Genomic DNA, 20,102 nt, shown 5'->3' with positions numbered 1-20,102 from the left:
GAGAACAAGGAGCATAGCAGCCAGGTCAGAGATAAAGTTGTGGAGAGGTTTAAAACAAGATTAGGTTATAAGACAATGTCCCAAGCTTTTAAGAGCTTACAGAGCTCTGTTCAAACCATCATCTGAAAATGAAAAGAGGATGGCACAATTGGGAACATTACAAGTTCTGGACATCAACATAAACTGAAGCTGGTCAGAGGAGATAGAAAAATAAATAGAGCTAAGCACAGGGCAGAAACTGGGGTGGAGGTTCACTTTCCAGCAGGACAATGACCCTAAACATACATTCATTGCTACAATGAAATGATCTACCATATAACATCACAATAAAATACACTGCGGTTGAGGCTATTATGTCACAAAATGTGAAAAAGTTCAAGTGGTATGAATACCTGTCTTTTGACAAAAAATAAATGAACATGCAGGCTGCATATTATCCTGGTATTTTCATTTTAAAACACTACGGCAAAAGAAGAAAATATATATGAGAAGTATATATTTTAAGTAACGTTTGTAAAATCTAGTAAAAATCTCAAGTTTTTTACTTTAACTGAACTGCCTTTAACATTACTTTTGCCAGTGACTAATGGTTGCAGGTCATACTTTTACAAGTATTTATGAATTTATTTAAAACAACTGCATGTAAGGTTGCAAGGACATCAGGGGAAAATGCAAGACAATGTAAAAGAGGAGCAATTCAACATTCCCTGAGAAGGGTCTTTTATTTGAGGACAAAAATGGAAACGTTTTGGTGAACATCAGATGCACTCTGTGTTGTCTGGGAGGACTCGTTACACGAAGCCTATGCCCAGACACAGAACAATGGCGTTAACTGGGGCGCTGCTGCTAACTGGGTGTCTCAAACAGCTGAAGAAATGAGGAGGGGGTTAAGACTGGGTTATGAGGAGTAAGGGAAGAGAGGCTTAGGAAAAAGGTGAAGTTGGCCTAAAACGTAAAGTGATAAAAAAAATTCTCCCTGAAGCAAATGGATGCGGTTACCCAGAAGTAGTAATTTACCTTGGAATGTATTTTTTTAAAGGGCAAAATGTAAACATCATTATACCAGACGTTAAGAATTGAAGGTCCCCACAATAGCACAGCAGACTGTTATCTGGGTGAAGGCGAAGTGCATGTAAATAATACATGCTCGTATACTTACTGACTTTTCTCCTAAGACATCAAAGCTGTCTGACTCCTGAACATAGCAGAGCTCCAAGACGTACGTGAAACTTCCATACTCGTCCAGTTCTCAGTCCATTTAACCCATTTTTTAAGTGCAAAAATGTAAAGTACAAAAATTCCCAGTATATTCATGGCAGATATTCCTGCAGTTGTCTGGCTTTAAAAATCAAACCTGTACAATCACACAGACAAGACAAAAACACAGAAGGACGTAAAGATGGATGGAAGGATACCTGATGTATCATGTATCATGCATGCCACTGAATCTGCGTTATAATTTGAACTCTTTTATTCCACAGCCCATTCCGGACATCAGACCCAGACGCGGTACCAGGCAGCCAGCTGAGACCTGCATATGTTAGGTTTTGACATTATCAAACCATAAAAGCACCCTATGGCTAGCATGCAGCGTTTGTTCGGCGCCATTATGAAGATAATACTTATAACTAACGGGCCTTTTTTTTATTTTATTATTTGGCTTGGCTTATTTTTGTTACAAAGCTTCGTTCGCGTTTTTTAAACAAACAGCCATTTTTTCGTTCATATAACTGGCACAGACCACTATAAACAGCTAAGCTTACAGCTAACTAGATTGCTAAAGCGCTCCTGCTGTTACAGTCCCACCCGTTAGACTTAGACGTGTCTTGTGTTGTCTCGGTAGTCAACATCACCACACACAGCCTTAATTCAGCCTCAAATCAAATTTTACCTTTTCTTCGTCGACGCGGGCAGTTACAGAGCCATCCCCTGGAACGAGTTCTTTGTTTATGATGCTCGGTGGCTTGTTTTCATCAATTCTCCTCGTCTCTCTCCTCCAGTAGTCGTGCCGCCCCGACTGACAGTACCAAGGCTTGAGTCGACAAGGTCCCGCCCCTAGCAACCAATCACAGTCCTAGGAGATGGAGACTGAGCCAAGATCCGATTCCCATTGGTCAGCAGCCGTATCCGTCAAGGTGTCACTAGGGCGCAGCTTGGTCCAAGGGCAGGACACCTGCTGAGAGGATGCTGTGCTCAGCAGGTGCAGCCACATATAAAGGAGCTGTAGGTAATATTTACCACACAGGCGCAATCACAACGACAACTAATATAGTATGTTCTTCTGAACTTAGTAGTTTGGGAACTTTTTAAAAATTAGATAGTGTTATGCAGTACGAATATATCCAATGTGTTTTACTGCTAGGCCTGTATTGTCTCAGCTTTGTCTGTTGAACTTCTTTTTAAACAGTCAAACAAATGTTTAATTCCATGTAAAACCCCATATATTTATTATCATTTTATTAATATTTCTCTTTTATTTGTTCTCATCAGTAGGGTATACAAATGCCACATTTTGAGATTAAAGAACAACAAAAATACGAAATAAAAGTAGTTTTTTTTTTTTTCAATTGTAAGCGCAGTTTCCACTTTATTTTGAATCAAATGTAAGTGTCTGTTATTTGTGAGAAAAATGTAGCTGCACAAATGCAAATATGCAATGAGCCAGCTGCAAGGAGAGTGTCTGCATCTGAATAATTGACATGGCCAAGATAAATATCAACTGAAAAGATAAAAAAAAAATGTCTTTAAATAAAAAAACAAAACAACTTTTTGTTTTGCACTGCTAGAACAATGGTTCTAGCAGTGCAAAACAAAATGAGGGGCAATTTTATGAATAAAATCAGAACAATGCAGAACAGCAGGCAAACTATCACTTAAAGATTATAGGACAGAAACATAAAGTCAATTTGCTTTAAATACAGAAGAAAATAAACAGAATTGCCATGAAAGCAAACAAATACATAAATACATCGCTGTGGGTGGACAAGCAAGAGTGTTCCAGGAGGGCAGGAGGAGGTTATGTATGTTAGTTAGAAAGTCTTCAGGAAAAACCACCAGCATTCACCCCACAGCTAATTCTTTTTATCTCATAACTATCTTTTCATCAGTCCACATCTTTTAATCGACCAACTCTCCTCTCCTTTCATCTCCTGTTTTCCCCATGTGAAGGAAATTTGTTAAATTTCCCTGTGCACAGTTAACCTCTTAAAACTTGTTTGCTGTGTCCACTGATGTTTTTGTGCCAGATTCTCATTAGAAAAAGACAAGTAGAACATTGTACTGACAGTTAAGCATGATGGATAGCACGATGGTCTGGAGCTTCTTTGCTGCTTTAGGGCCTGGACGATTTGCCATTATTGATGGAATCATGAATTCAGCTTGTAACCTCAGCAGGGCAAAGATCCAAAGGACACCCGCAAGTCCACATCTAAATGATTTTTAAAAATGGCTCTGAAATGGCTGAGTTGAAGTCTGGACTTAAATTCCATTGAGGTGCTACTGCATGACCCTAAATAGGACATTTATGGTCAAAATCCCTCAACTGTGTCAAACTATCAACAATTCTCCAAAGAAGAGCAGGCCGAAATTCCTCTACAGAAGATGGAAGAGACTCATTGCCAGTTAAAACACTTGGCAGTTCTAACTGCCAAAATCACTTCTAATCTAGCAAATATTTCATAGCACAGTCGGTGGATTTAAATTAAAAACGTCCGAAAAAAAGGTAAACAATATAAAAGTGATCGCTGATTAATGTGTGAGAGACATGTCTATGTTTAATGTTTAGTATCATATTATATCCTCCTTGGTGTTTCTGTGCATGATGTCATTTAAGTATGTACACAAAATCCAGGTCTAACAAGGCAGGCTTCAGCCTGCCTTGTTAGACCTGGATTTTGTGTTCTGGCTATTGAATTAAACTTTTGTCTGCTTATATTTTTTTTATAAAAATGTTAATGACAGAAAACATAGTATAAAGCCTGACAAATTACTTATTAGGATAACATACTGTACAACTACAAAGAAAGCTCTAGTTTCTAAAGAAAAAGCTGAAATGAGAAGCATGACTCAGAACTTTTGCATATTTCATTGTCTGCCTTTGATTCAGTGGCTTAGATTTTTAGAACCAATTTTAGAACCAGTTATGTGGTTAAGAAAATAAGTATGTAAACTTTCTTAACTTTAAGGTGATTTTAAACTAAAAATCAGCTTTTTTGGCAGGGTGCTATTTTATGCAGAATAGTAAAATGACATTATTCTTTACCAAACTTTTATTTAAAATATAGAGCAAACGATAACCATGAAATTCAATAACCTAAATCAAAAAACGTTATACATATTGTACATAACATACATCAAGAAAGCAGCCTTTTGTACCAAAGTATAATAAAAATTTTTACAAATAAACATACAAAGCATGACACCAAGAGACAATTCTTATTTAATCCGATTTGCATTTACTGGTTCTATGGCGGACATTTATAAAATGTATTTATATTGTAAAAAATCCTATTCATTAATTCACTTATTCTTCCTTTTCTAATTAAACTCCTAAGATACTTTGAAACAGTCTTAATAAGGTATTCAGGCCTTCTTGTGGCAATTAGTGCAACAAAACACAAAAAAAAAAAATCTAAGTTGATACAAAAACATTGATCCAGTTCAAGTTATTTGAATAATAACGTATTAGGGAGGTAAAATTTGTGCAGATGGTGTGTAAAAAGAGACAAAAACATAGTAAAGGTGGCATCAGATTAGACCGGTGAAGAGGACTAAAAGAGCCACAGCATTTAATAAAGTCGTATCATTACATTTTGACCCTGATACAATACTGAATTAGTTTAGTCTTCTGAAGCTTCAGTTTCATCTCATATAATCAGCAAAACGTTAAATAAATTCAGTAATTAAGTTCAAAAGGAAAACCTATATAGATCCATTACATATAGAATGATACATTTGTCCAAAAATTTGACTATTACTTAAGACCAATTGAAAATATTTTAAATAGAGATATGTTATATTATGGGCTAAGCAATCACAGGGAAGACTGCTGACTTGACACCCTCCACAAGTAAGATAAACAGCAAAAGGTAATTGACAAAAAATTGGCTCTTTATAGTTCTGTATATTATGTATATTATTAAGTATATTAATGGAAAGTTGAGTGGATGGAAAGAGGTGCCTGCAAAGCATGAATAGTCTAAGCCAAGAGAGGATTGTGAATCCAAACCTAATCAAAATTTCATTCAGAAGGAAAGAACTGCAGCTGAAACCATACACTCACTTATCCATGACATGGTTCATCACTTGAAAGAAGTAAAAGCACTGAACTGTTGCTCAGTCGTCCAAAGTTTTCTTTCCAAATCAAAATCTCTTTGCATTTTATTTGGTAATCAAGGTCCCAGTCTGGCAGAAGAGTGGAGGCACAGAATCCAAGTTGCTTAAGGTCCGGTTTAAAGTTTCCACAGTCTGTGATGATCTGGAGAGCCATGGCATGTGTGGGTGTTTAGTCTTTTATTTATCAAATGTAAAATCAGCACAGTACTTCATTATTCTCTCTGCTGACAAGCTTTATAGACATGCTGATTTCATTTTCCAGCAGAACCTGGCACCTGCCCGATCTACCAATAGTACACATATCTGCTTTAATGATCATGGGATCAGTATGATTGATGTGCCACCAAACTGGCTTGGCCTAAACCCCATAGAGAATCTATAGGGCATCGACAAAAGGAAAATGAGAAACAGCAGACCCAACAAGGCAGATAAGGTGAAGGCCATTAAAGCAACATGGGCTTCCCTAACACCTCAACAGTGCCACAGGCTGATCATACCACGCTAACCATGAATAGTAATTCATGCAAAAGGACCCCTGACTAAGTGCCTGTACCATACAGTATATTTACATACTTCTAATTCCTATGACCACATACTTTCACATTTTTTGAGAAGCTGAATTTGTTTTAGTTTTTTGTTAGGACCATGAAATATGAAAGATATAACTAGTATTACCAGAAATAGAATTTTAAAATATAATGTATACAGTCATTTTAGACAGACTGTATAGAATATACAGTTTGTCTAATGTCTGTAAGACATCTAAATAAAAGGTGAGTTTTAATTTTTGAACTGAATTAGCAAAATTTACTTTTCTGCTATCCTAATTTATTTAGAGACACCTGTTTAATCAGGAAAGCTTAAACGTCCTCTAAAGCCCAGAACAAATTGAGGAAAATTAACTACAGAAGAAACAGAGACAGAAATAGAACGTCTAATTCTCTCATAGGTACGGAAATTACCCAAAATTGAGTTTTGGCATTTCATATAAGCAATGATTTTGTGTACAGTAAATGACAACATGATACAAAAGCTGATTTGAAATTCCATAAACAAAAATGTTTGAGTGCTACATCATAAAAAAGCAAAAAGTCTTTGTTCTTTATCGATTTTTTTCATTTCTGCTTGAAGTCATTTCAGCTCCCCGATAAGTGTTTAAGAGTTGGTCAGTCTGTAGAACAGTGTATATGACAGAGATAAAAGCGATATCTGGTTGAAAGTCTCCCATAAATTCAATCAGACGACACTGAAGGATCAACAGGAGCCAGGAGTGTTGGATGTTATCTACTTGTTGACTTTTTCATGGAAAACATGGTGGAAACTCCTCCAAGATGAAACATTGGTGGTGTAAGCCTTGGCTCCTCATGCCCATGTTAAGGAGACTCTGATTAAGACATTTATAAGAGTAAGCTGAAGGCGCTGCCTTTGTGTACAATTGACAAAAAACACAAGGCATTAAAAAAATGTCAGAGCACGATGAATCAGCACAGTGATTGTAACTTTTTGTCCTCCTGGGACTGTTAAAAACAGTGCAGCTGTCATGTGAGAGCTTAAAAATGTGGCGATAAAATTGGGCTATGACCAGTAGTTTATAAAAATGGCACAGTTCAATAAAAAGTCCTCTCAGGCATAGCGAGGGTCCGCTTCGACCAGCGACAGCTGCTGGAGGTAGGCAGGCGGCTGGTAGCACTGCGGCCGAGCCGTCTCCATGAAGATGGTGGAGGAGGTGAGGCTTTTGTGGTCTTTCTTCAGCGTGTGTCTTCTCTGCCAGCGACAGAGTAGCACTTCCACCTGCTCTCTGAAGAAGCTGGTGGTCAGGGTGTAAAGGATTGGGTTCAAGGCACTGTTGATTGGAAGGATAAAAATGACAACCCAGCTGGAGATCGTGTCTGAATGAACAAAAAGAAAGAGGAATTTTAAGGCAAGTCACGTTTATTTGTATAGCATCATTCATACACAATGAAAACGTTTTCAGGTAGTTAGCTCCAGAGAGACAGGGAAACACCTAAATGTTTTGTCTTGTTGTTTAGGCCTGGAAAAAACAGTGAACCCTGAGGGTTCTACATGGGTTATACCTGACAAGCAACTATGAGATATAATTAGACCCAAGACCTTTCAGGGCCTTACGGACCAAAAGCAAGATGGAGTTGGAGAGACATCTGTGTGGTCATCATTATGAAGTCACAGCCAACATGCACAGATTTATATTAATCAATAACAGCTCATGGTGTGGGAGCATCTCTAATTTAAAAAAAACACCCTTCACAGGAAAATTGTTGTATCGGAGTTGTGATCTATGTTTTATATATCGGCTTTCTTTCACTCCTGATTACATGAAATAAAGATTGTCCATGAGACAAGTCCCAGACCTTTAGTCTAAAGTCAAGTCTCGAGTCTTAAGAGCACTAGTCCAAGTCAAATCTTAACTCTTTGGTTTGCAACGTAACTGCAACTCAAGTCTAAGTCTGAAACTCGAATGACCTTTTTTGGATTAAAGATCTAGAGACTCTTTTCATAGATATCACACTGAACCTGGGGTTTGTTTTTTAAAACCCACATTACCTGTTTCTACACTGCCTTTTTTAACCATTATTGCAGGAACTTCACTTGGACCTAACTATTTAAAGAGTCACTGACAGAAGCTCAAAGCACAGTGAGTGGATGAAGGTATTATTGCAGCATTTTCTAATCAACACTGCTTTGTGTTTGCTTGTGTTATGATGGACATTCATTTTAAACAGGACATAGCAATGATCAAATAGAGACAGCCACATCAGCAATGCAGGCAGGATCTGCATGCCGACGCTTTTCAAGATGCCAAATTCCCAGACATTATGACTTGCACCATGATTTAGTAATTGACAACACAATGGAATAATTTTTAAACATCTGAAGAGTTGCTGTTTACATTTCTCACCTGGTATCTCTACCTCCAGCAGCGAGAGGACCTTCACTAAAAATATGGGAATCCAGCAGAGGGCGTCAGAGAACACAATGAAGAAAAATCTGTTGGCCACCGCCACGTCTCTGTGCAGTCTGCTCCTCAGGTCGGTCGCATTGATGCCCGTTTTGTAGATGGAGTAGAACATGCTGGAGTAGGAGAAGACTATCACAAGGAACGCCAGCAGATTCAGACCTAAAAGAATGGATAGATTGTTCACAAATGTGAACATAAAGCATAAAGAACACTCAGTCCAGAAAAATACCAGCAGCTTTTGCAATGACAAGCATCCGAATGAAAATAAATGTCTCTGCAGGGATACAGATAATGGACTTAAGCCTTATCTTGTGCTTGTACAAGAGCAAAGGTTGAAAGTGTTATGTTTTGATTTTCTCAAGCCTGTCCTAACCATCTTTTCTTGAAAGTGACTGGATTTTTGGAAATTAAATTTAATGAATGTTTCCAAGAAAACCTTGCATTAGAACACAGTACTGTCATTGCAAACTGATGGAAAAATTATTTATGCTATGGATATTTGAACCAATTCAAGTTTTTCTTCTTCTTTAGCAAAAACACTGCATGCATACATAGTCACATTAAAAACATTTTTAGTTCCAACCAAATGTATAATTTTACATTTAGAAACGTCTGTACACTGAAGTGGAACCAAAGTAAAAATCCTTGTTTGTTTGCACAAACTTCCAATAAAACTGATTCGCATTTCATTGGAAAATGCTTAATGCATAATGAATAAATGTAGGGTTTACGACTTTTTCCACATGTTTCTGTGGCTTTAAATGCATATTTAGACTGTTAGGGATTAAGTAAGTTGTGTGTTAAATTTTTAAGTATTATAATTACCACCAACTGTGGCCTGACATACTGTATGTCAAAAAATACACATTTCTAACAGCTTTAGGATGGGGAAGCCAGTTCTGCTGCAGTGCAGGCTGCCAAAATAAATCTATTTAGTCTGGTTCTATTAAGTTTGGAGAACCAATGAGTCATTTAATTCTAAAACTTGTTTTTAAACTTATTTTGGGGCTTCTCCTTCTGTTTCTTGGACAGCAAGATCAGTAAAGAAGTCTATCATTAGGATGAACAATAACAGCAAATGCTGCAGTTATTTGGCTGTAACCTGAATGCCAACGATTTCATATCAAATTTTATGTGAAAGAACAACACAATGTAGCATTTACTGTAATTGCAAACTGGAAGGAATGTGATAGATGATTTTCAAAGCTTGGCACAAATTCTCATTCATATTTAGAACTGGACTTTCAATGGGCCATTCTAAGACATGAATAAAACCCTAACTTTGGAGTTCTGGTTGTATGTTTAGGGCAGGGGTGCCCAACTCCAACCTTTGAGAGCTACCATCCTGTAACTTTTAGATACATCCCTTCTCCAACACATCTGAATCCAACGTTACCAACTGTCAACTTGTTACCTGGCCTCTGCAGAGTTGAATGACATGCTGGTGAGGGAATTCAATCATTTGATTCAGGTTTTCATTCATTTTTGTCTCTAATAAACATCCAAGGGCTTTACAAAAGAGCTGAAATTATCCCGAGATTATTTTACACACTGGTGGACTCTGTTTAATAAATAAAATGCTCTAGATTTTATTTAGGGGTATCTAAGAAAAATGGTATGAAGACTTTTGTAAGGTAAATCTGCACTTTCTATACATGTAGAGGAAAAAAGAAACACTATCATATAAAGTTAAAATGTTAAATCATTAAAGCAAAGCCCCAGTCATGGAAATATTGGCAAAACATAAGACAGAATATAAAAAAAAATGTGACTTTCATACTGAAGTTCACAAAAGTAACAACTGTCAGGCTAATGTTCTATTGTTCATTGTTTATTGGTGGCAAATGTTTTGTTAGTTTGTCAGAGCTGCAAAAACTGACTCTTACACTTCCTGCTACTTCAGAATTTTCCATGAGAAAGATATCTTTTTTTAGATTGTGATTACACCCAAATCCTCAAAGACATAAATTTTTTTATTACTATAAAGGATTAATAAAAGACAGACTAACCATCTTATAAATGTAGAAAGTCAATGTCATTATTTTAGACGAAAGAAAAATGAATGTTTTTATGTAATTTACCTAGAAAAATCCCCGTTGAATATCCTTTGGCTGTAGGTTTCTCTTGCCTGTCAGAGTGAAGGGGAAAGCAGACCCCATTACGTCCGTAGTAGTTCCCGAAGATGTCTTCATTCATTAGTGGCACAGCAGCAATAAGGAAGCCCATCAGCCAGATAGAAGACAGGATCACCTTGCACCGGAACAACAAATATGCTGATGAGATTTCCGATGCAGCATGCTTCAAAGTTCAAAGTCAAAAATAACATGTGATATTAATGACTCACCTCATATCACACTCTCACTGACATTTAATTAAATTAGCAAACTCTAAACATTAAAATCAGACTAGGTTCCTCATGTTGAATGACATTTCAGGGTTTGTTTTTATCTAGAGAGAAAAAAAACACACAGAAAATATCTACTTTTTCCTAAAACTGAAAAAACAAAACAAAACAAAGAAAACAAATAAACAACGCCTCCAAAATGTCAAATTCTTCAAGTTTTAACAGGATGTGTCTGTTTGCATATCTAAAGTAGACAGTGCAAAGCTTACATAGAGGGTATTTCTTTTCATTTTTTTATTATTGTTGGAACTGAACCTGGCCCAGTCAGCCTTGTGTAACATTTGGATGACTGTTATATAAAAAAATTATATGGGTGGAAAACCATGCATTCAACCAATTTAGATAATTCCTAAAATAGATTATGCTTAAGAAACAGAGGCTTGCAAATGTTTTCTTCTCTACTGAATTTTTGTTCTACTTTGTGTACAGCACTTTGGCCAATGTAGCAGCTGTTATAGCACTATATAAATACAGACCAACACATAGTCATGCATAACTCTGAAGTATAAGGAAAATACTACATTGTTTTAATGTTTTTACAAATAATCTGAAAAATATGGTACGCATATGTATTCCGCCACTTACTGTGATATCCCTAAAATAAAATCCGCCAAAATAAGCAGCCAAGAAGTCCATGGTAACTCTGTAGGAGCTGCAGGGATCACCTCAGGTGGGATAGTCTTTTAGACATGCACTGTACATACCACGTCTTTATGGGAGATTAGCAAGAAGACGTCCATTAGAATTCACATCTGCAGTTTACCACAAGCCATATAATGACACAACAACAAGTGGAAGAATGTGCTCTGGTCATATTGGAACAGAATTCTACTTTTTGGCCAGCAAAAACTATGGAAAACCCAACACCCTGAACACACCGTGTCCAAAATGAAACATGGTGGTGGCAGCATCATGCTGTGGGTATGCTTTTCTTCAGCTGAGACAGGAAAGCTGGTCAGATTTTATGAGAGGATGAGTTTAACTAACTACAGGACAGTTCTGAAAGAAAAGCTGTTAGAAGCTACAAAAGACTGGAGCGGAGGTTCACCTCACATTAGAACAACAACGCTAAACATCCAGACAGATATACAAAGTAATGGTTTAGGTCAAAGGTATTTATGAGTTAGAGCAGTCTACACCTAAATCTAACTAAAAACATTTGGCTCCACTTGCAAATGCTTACAGATGCTCTACATCCTATTTCGCAAAGAAGAATGGGCAAAGATTTTAGCCTCAAGATGTGCAAAGCTGAAAGAGATGTGATACAAATGAAAACAATGCAGTCCCACATAAAAAAAATAATAGAGCACTAAACTTAAAACATTTTGCTTTGACTCAAAATATGAATATCTAACAAGAGATGAACACTTAACGTTTTTTTAATTGTCTTTACACCCACAGCTGTCATGTACAGGTAAGCTCAAAATTGTTCATACAACTGCCAGATATAGTGGTATCAATTTTAAAATGTTATAAAGATATACATTTTAATACCAAATGTCATGTGAAAAATTATTTATACGCTTCTCAATAATCAGTGAAAAATCAAACCCTTCTTATAATTGCTGACAAGCTTTTTGCATGTTTCCACTGGCATTTTAACAATTTATCCTAAGTGATGAGCCCCACTCTTTGAGCCTGGAAGGCCTCCTTGTCATAAGTATAAAATAAATAATACAAGAAGACTCATCAAACTAACTGTCTATTGCAACATCAATGATACAAATGGTTTAATGATGCAGAGAAGGCTCTTGAAAAGGTTAATATAAAATGTCTATTTGCTACCTTACATAAATTTGGATTTGGACAATTTTTCTTGCCATGAAACAGATTGCACTGTATAGTTTAACCAATGCTTGTGTGACAACAAATGAATGGATTTCATAGTTTCAATCTTGTGAAAGGCACCAGGCAGGGTTGTCCACTCACCCCCTTACTGTTCACTATATTAATTGAACTGCCTTCAGCTGCAATTTGTCAAAGCAAAAATATTTATGGAATTCAAACAAAACACCTCAACTAATCTGCTTTCTCATAACCACTCTCAGAGGCAATATTCTTATGTGTATTTAAAAAAAAGAAAGTTTTTAGAGCAAATATATTTTGCATATTTTATGTTTACAGATTTTGCACATTGTGTTTTTATAATGGTCTCTACAAATGACTAAAAGAACAGCTAAATGAAAATAAAACAACTTTGCTTTAAAAAGGTTGACATGAACCAACACACAAATAAAAACATTCAAATTCTGATCAGAGTGAGAGAAAATAACACACCCCCGTCTGAAGTTTGCCTGGGCGCAGATTGCTGAAGGGGAACACAATTACCAGGAACTTCTCTAGAGTCAGGTATGTCAGGAGGAGAACAGACACCTGGGAGGAAATAATTATTATGAAAAAAAGTAATAATAGGTCAACATACAACAGTGCTTTTAATATTTTAAAGCCTGTTTTATATTCATTCATCTCTCAACATTTAAAAGCCTTCCTCACTCTCATGGTCTCACAGGTTGATTATTTGCCTTAAAGCAGATATATGTGGCTATCTGAATAGATGCCTTTTTAAATGGTCGCCAGTGAACCGTACATGCATATCTTATTGTTTTTGGGCTTTTAATGATTAATTTGAACCTTTTTTATTTACAGATGGTTTTTAAAAACAAGAATAAGATCCACAGGGTTGCATACACTCCAAATAGATAGATGTCCTCAAGAGTGTTTAGGAGAAACTAAACACTTTCTGCAGGCATCACCAAGTTTGTGGTATAATCCAAGCTGGATATTTGCATCTTATTGACATAATTGGTACAGTTCATATAAATTGGTTGGTTTCCACGGCTTGGGCCTGGGTTTTAAGCCTAGTCCACATATTTTCAATAGGAATGAAATTGCAATTTTAGGTTAGCCCAATTTATCTTTTGTGTGTGTTCGGATCACTGTCCTGTCAAAACATCCAATAAGTGATTACAGTGTTTTTAGGTTTGAAAGCCTCATTCACTCATCTAAATGTTTGTCTTGTCTGACCATAAAACCTTGCTCCAGAAGAAATCTGAATTGTCCTTTTAATCGGCTACCCCCTCAGTTCCCAATAATGTAACCTTGACAGTCACACTGGTGGTCCGGCATTTTCAAGCTCATGATTGGATAGACCCTTGTTCCTGGGTTATTCTTAAATATTGTACCCAATTTCCTTTTATTTGATGGTGAAAATTTAGGTCAAATGGTTGAAACTTGGATCCAGCTGGGTTTTCCAACAGGAAAATAAACAACAGAAAAATAAAGAATAAATACACACAGACAGATAGAGTTTTTGGAGTGGATAAACCAGGCTCACATTAGGTTTCTGGAATGGCTCTGACCTCTAACCTAATAAAAATGTATGGACAGTGTCTGAAAGCTCGGTCCCTAGCAGCTAACCAGTCAATTAAAATGAACTCTGCCAATTCTGCCAAGAAAAGTGGTCAAATAGAGTAATCGCAGAAGCTTGTTGTTGGCTACAAAAAGCATTGTTTCCTTGCAACCTTCTCAAGCACATCTTTCTAAGTATTAGTGGGATGGATTTAGTATTAGAGCATCTAAATATGATTTTTGACCTTGTTTGGATTAGAGAAAATCCACAAAAAACTCAAACTTCAGCAGTTCATTTTTTATAGTATAGACGTTTGTTTAGTATGGTATATAAAGTGTGTTACAGCACCTCTGAGGAGAGCATGGCTAGAAAGCCGATGGTGCGACACTCCACACTTTCCATCCACAGCAGGGCATTTCGATTGTACTGCCCCCGGAACTTCACATCAAACACTCCGACAAAAAACAGGTACACCCCCATCAGGCAGTCTGCACCTGGACGATAGGACACACACATATGAGTTGGTTTTTTAGGGAAACACTTTAAGGTGGGTTTATGTCTATCTGCCAGCTGCTGGTTGCTTCCAGCAGAACAAAAAATGTGTCTCCTTAAAACACACAAACCTAATATTACTACCACCTTTAACGCAGTCAAGAGCACCAACTTGCAGGGGGAACATGCAGCATCGCTTGAAGCATATGGATGAAACAACTTATTTACCTTTAAATGAGACTAAACTTCCCTGTTTTAGGTCAGTTAGGATTACGAAAATTCTTTCTATTTGCCAAAAGCCAGAATATCTTTATAGAAATAACATAATAAGATTACTATGCCTTTATTAAATCTGGAAAAGCACAGATGATGACATCATAGCAATGTAAGCCAGAAAGAAAATTGTAGAAGTCCACAAATCTGGTTCATATATGTTCATCTATTCAGCAAGTTAGAACAGCACGGTGAACGTCCAGCAGTCATGCCGCTCAGGAAGGAGACGGGTTTTCACCTCCAAGAGGTGAAATTCTTGTGGTTATAAAATTTGCCCATGAGCCCCAGAAAAAAAAGCAAAAGAGGTTCTGAAGATAGCAAGAGGTGGTCATTATTCAAAGTAAAATTAAACTTGGGCCGAAAACGCACTCAGTGAGGAAGATTAATCCAAAAGCAATATGAAATAAATACAGATTACAGTTTTCAAAAACCCTCATTGAAAAAGACCTTGATTTTTTGAAGACATGTCCTAGGTCTTACGAAACTAAAATAAGAGTGTTTGGACACAATCACCTTTGTTATGTTTAGGGGAAAATGAGGAGTACTTGCAAGCTAAAGGACAGTGGGGGCTGCAGCATCATTTTGTATGGGTGTTTTGCTGCAGCAGGGACTGGTGCACATCACAAAATAGATGGCAACTTCAGGAAAGAACATTATGTGAAAATATTAAAGCTAAATCTCAAAACAACAGCTGGAAGGTCACATCTAAGACACAAATGAGTCCTCTGAATGAACACTGACCCTTAGCATAGGGCCAAAGTATTTACAAAGTGACAGGACAACAAAGGCGATGTTTGGAGTGGACATCAAGAAGCCCTGATCTCAGTCCCATAGAAAATTTGTGGGCAGAGCTGAAAAGGACTGAGCAAGGTGGCCAATAAACTTGACCCACTTTACACCTGTTCTGTCAAGAGGAGAGGACAAAAAATTACAACAAAAATAGAAATATCTCTCTCCCTCATTATTCTGACGCTAAGCAAATAGAGATATTATTTGGTAATCCTAACTGACCTAAAACAGAAAATGTTTACTATGATTTTATATTGACAATCAGAAGTCAAGATTATTCAGCTTTATTCATCTTTTAATACAATACACATATATGGTTTTGGCTGTACTTTAAAAGTACTATAAAACAAAATGATATACAACAAGTGGGAGGTAAAGCTTGGATTTATGAGCAGAATCTAGAGGAATAAAAAGCCAAAGAAACTGCACAGACTGAGTGATTGATTAGTAAGGTTATACAACTGACCTTTGAACATAAAAACAAAAGAAAAAGACTGAAAGACTTTAAAGGCAGTCAAAAGGAATTTTAATGGACTAGGTTAGAAAAACCTCCACAAACACATTCCCACACCGTTAATAATCTCCCATCTTTGAAGCGCTTGTCACTTTAAAAAGCAGACTCCTACTGATGTTTAATCATTTATTAGAAGGTGACTTTCTTCTGTGTTGAAACGCATTGGAATAATGCAGCTGAAACCTTTAAACCACGCAGTACAATTAAGTGTGAAATAATTAGTAAGAGTAAAAATCAAACCCTTGTGTGTCTTGAAATGAAAATGTAGGATTTTCATGGCATAAATATCTAGCGCTCGAGTTTAAATGAGTAAATACTAATAATGTGCTAACAGTAGTAGTAAAATATTTAAGTATTTTGTTTATTGTTTTAATATTGTGTTATGCTATCCAAATACCCATGCTATCAATAAACAACACAGCTAGAGTTTCTATTTCAAACAGAGAGTAAAAATGAAGTATAAAAAAAAGTTACTAAACCCTCTCAAATAAACAAAGAAAGGAAATTGACTCCCTGAGGCTCTGCTAACTAACAAAAACTAACACCTACATGCTAACTTTTAAAGAGTCAGTTATTTGCTTGCTTTAATGGGGTTTTCTCTTTTTAATACACATTAAAGACAAAATCTTCCAACTTCCCACAGCTGACTTGTTGAATGGAGTTTCCAAAGCCTTTGTACATTTCCCTTATTCAACTTTGCAACTTTAAATCAATCATACAGTTGGTCATTTAAAATGGCCTTTTAGCCTGATTTGTGTGACAACTGTGTCTTTGTGCATCTCACTGAGAGCTTTAAACATAAAACAAAGAGATCAAGCTGGGCCAAATTGGGGAAGAAAATGTTTTCCTTAGTGCTGGTTATAGTGGTAAGATTTTGCTCCACAAATCTGGCCTTTATGGAAAAATGGCAAAAAACGTCACCGTTGAAAGAAAGTCATAAGTAGTTCTGTTTGCCAAGTCATGTAGGCAACAAAGCAAACATGTGAAAGAGGATCCTCTGGTCAGATGAGACCAAAGCCAAAGTTTCTAGCCTATAAGCGACACGCTATTTGTGAAGGGTAAACTAATACTGCATATTACTCTGCCATCCCCAGTGATACACGGTGGTGGCAGTATTATGCTGTGTTTTTCTTCAGCATAGACAGGGAAGCTGGTATGCAATGAATGGGAAGATGAATGGAGCTTATCCCTTACAAAAACCTCCCAAAACTTCAGTCTCACCATTGACAACATTTAGTCTCCCTTCACTGACCTTGGAGTTATCTTCGACGATAGCCTCTCCTTTCAAACTCCACGTCAATCACATCACAAGAACTGCCTTCTTCCATCTAAAAAATATTGCTCATCTCCCATCATCACTCCCCTTCTTCATCACTTCCCTTCTTCGCCACTGAAGTTCTCATTCATGCCGTCATCACCTCCAGACTCGATTACTGCAACAGCATTCTTCATGGTTCATTATGCAAAGTTCTTCATAAACTCCAGTACATACAAAAATCTGCTGCTCGCCTGCTCACTCACACCCACTCCTATGACCACATCATTCCATTTCTTCAGAAGCTCCATTGGCTCGCTGACCCCCAATGCATTTATTTCAAAGTTCTCCTTCTTACCTACAAAGCCCTCCATAACCGAGCCCCTGCTACCTCACCATTCTGCTCCACCATCACATTCCTTTACGCAGCCTCTGCTCCTCTGATGCCAACCTCCTGTCTCCACCACTCAGAACTAAGCACCAGACATGGGGTGACAGCCTTCTCCATAGCTGCTCCCACCCTCTGGAACATCTCTCCTTAAACACATCTGTGACTGTACAGATCTGTCTACATTCAAAGCACATCTTATTTGGAGTATTTTAACACTGCTCATAAATTTTATTTATTTTCACTATAAAAGATCTGTACAAAATAAAACAAAGATCATAAAAGCAACAAGGGAAGCAATGATACATATCACAACACTGCTGATAACGATACTATAAAACGATCTCTTATTTCCAATAGATGTTACAATTACTCAAATTAATTCATCCACAATGTTATTTATAGATGATTGGACCTAACATCTTGGTCCAAACTAGTTGATTCACTGTCCTGTATTTGTTGCAGACTCCGAGCAGTTCACACTCTTCCCCCTACCTCAAATTATTTTGAAAACGCTCCTCTGGGAGCACAGCTGTGGAGAGCTAGGACTGATTGTCCTCCATCCCATTATGTTTTTGCCTCAGGCTTGATTACTGCTGTGTCATATGCAGTATACAAATGAAATGCAGAAATTGTGCAATTTCACTCTGGCTGGTTCCTCATTTCACATGGGATTTTACAGGGTTTTTCATTTATGGACCAAATTGTAGTTATTTCCCTTTTATTTGAGTATCCTCTTTTATTTGTCCTTCCAAATAGATAAATATTCTTCTGGAACAGCTTTTAATAACTTGCCATTTTGTTATCTGCAAAAAGAAAGATGATGCACTGTAGATGCAGATGTGAAGTTTTTTTTTTTTTTAGGTAAAAATTTACTTTACCATCAAATTTTAAAGTATTGTTAGTTTTCAACAATATTTCCAGTTACTAAAAGTTTAAGTGACACAAATGCTGTAGTTTGCTGACTTAAGGAGTTCATTTTTTTTGTTGTACACACCTTTTAAATCATTGTGCAAAGTAATTTGATGCATATCGATTAATTGCCAATAGCTAAATTAGTTTTTAAAAGGTCAGGTGAATCTCCAACAGCATATATCTGAAAACACTGAGTCTAATTAAAAGAGTTGCTTCTATTTAAGAAGAGTAAATGTGAATATAGTCAGTGCTTTCTTGTTTTATGGATTGTCACATCCACAGAAAACTTTGTATCAAAACAACCTCATAAGCAGGAAAACTGCAGCTAAGAATTATGCACCTAAAATAACTGATTCTGAAAAATCATGCACTTTAAGGTGAGAGGTCCAGTTACATCAATGACGTCTTTAGAATCTCCAAGAATGTCCAACGAGTTCCATGAGAGTCTCTGTCAATAGAGAGAACTGTGTTGCCACCAGTGCAGAGCTTAGTCAAATTAGCAGCATGGTAGGAGTGTATCTGCAGGCAAAATGAGATAACAAGATGGCAGCAAAAATGGCAGCAAAGAAGACAGTTTCTGTCAAAGGATAACTGAGGTTCTGTTGGAAGTTCACGGATCACTAGTGCAATGGTATTTTCTCTGATGACTCCTCCTTCAGATTGTTAGGGAGATCTTAAAAAACCTTTGTCCAGAGAAGAAAAAGTAAAAGTTATCATGAATCATTTGCTTTTGGAACCATGACCCATTCTGACACGTGTGGAGTTGCTTCTTATTCAGGGAAGTAGGCCTCTGCACAAGAAAACAGCTAAGAATGAATAATTGGGATCAAAACCCAATACCAAAGTAATTTCTTCCAAAGATTCAGGAACAATCTGGTAATGATATGTGAATTTTGAGAAATAAAGGAGAAAGATCATAGCATTGAAATTATAGACCAGTGGCCACAAAACTCCTAACATTACAACCCTGTTGAGAACCTGTGATCATTTGGATAACCATAAGACAACAAACTGTGATCTACTCCAAACACAAAACAAAGCACAAAACAACAAAACTAAAATGGTTCGCCATCAGTCAAGATTTGACCCAGAGGTCATGCCACAGTGAACTGAATGACTTCAGAAAAGGCTAAAAACCAGAAATATTAAGTCTTCACATGTACATCAAATATAACCTATTTTCTAATTAAACCATTTTAAACTTTCTATGCAGTGAAAAACCACTATTATCCCTACACGTTCAAAACCACATGTGAGAATGTTTGATCAATTGTGAATGTGATTAATCACATGTGAAATGTTAAAATCACAAACATTTTGATGGTGTAATGTGTAAAACATTTAATTTCTCACGTGAAACTTTTAGCGTTGCATGTGGTACCGATAGGTAATTCATGGGATTACACTTGATG

The 20,102-nt window shown here is 36.8% G+C and overlaps 2 protein-coding genes across 4 annotated transcripts in view; both read right to left on the bottom strand.

Annotated features, from left to right (window-relative positions):
* The window catches only part of fryb (furry homolog b (Drosophila)), an 81,812-nt gene extending 79,782 nt beyond the window's left edge, over positions 1 to 2,030 (bottom strand). The window contains exon 1 of the mRNA XM_047378834.1: positions 1,892 to 2,030. The gene's annotated coding sequence lies outside the window, so the exon portion shown is untranslated. The remainder of the gene's footprint in view (positions 1 to 1,891) is intronic.
* Positions 2,031 to 4,253: 2,223 nt separating this feature from the next.
* The window catches only part of rxfp2a (relaxin family peptide receptor 2a), a 146,286-nt gene continuing 130,437 nt past the window's right edge, over positions 4,254 to 20,102 (bottom strand). For all 3 annotated transcript variants that reach the window (XM_047379532.1, XM_047379531.1, XM_047379530.1), the window contains 5 exons: positions 14,413 to 14,558; positions 12,993 to 13,088; positions 10,393 to 10,561; positions 8,252 to 8,470; positions 4,254 to 7,223 (listed from right to left, as the gene is read on the bottom strand). In XM_047379532.1, coding sequence (XP_047235488.1) covers positions 6,958 to 7,223; positions 8,252 to 8,470; positions 10,393 to 10,561; positions 12,993 to 13,088; positions 14,413 to 14,558 — 896 coding nt within the window. In that variant the 3' untranslated portion in view covers positions 4,254 to 6,957. The remainder of the gene's footprint in view (positions 7,224 to 8,251; positions 8,471 to 10,392; positions 10,562 to 12,992; positions 13,089 to 14,412; positions 14,559 to 20,102) is intronic.

The sequence above is a fragment of the Girardinichthys multiradiatus genome, chromosome 11 (assembly GCF_021462225.1).
Source record: "Girardinichthys multiradiatus isolate DD_20200921_A chromosome 11, DD_fGirMul_XY1, whole genome shotgun sequence".
Lineage (NCBI taxonomy): Eukaryota > Metazoa > Chordata > Actinopteri > Cyprinodontiformes > Goodeidae > Girardinichthys > Girardinichthys multiradiatus.
The sequence above is the reverse complement of the archived record's forward strand: the minus strand, read 5'-3'. Positions and strand labels throughout refer to the sequence as shown.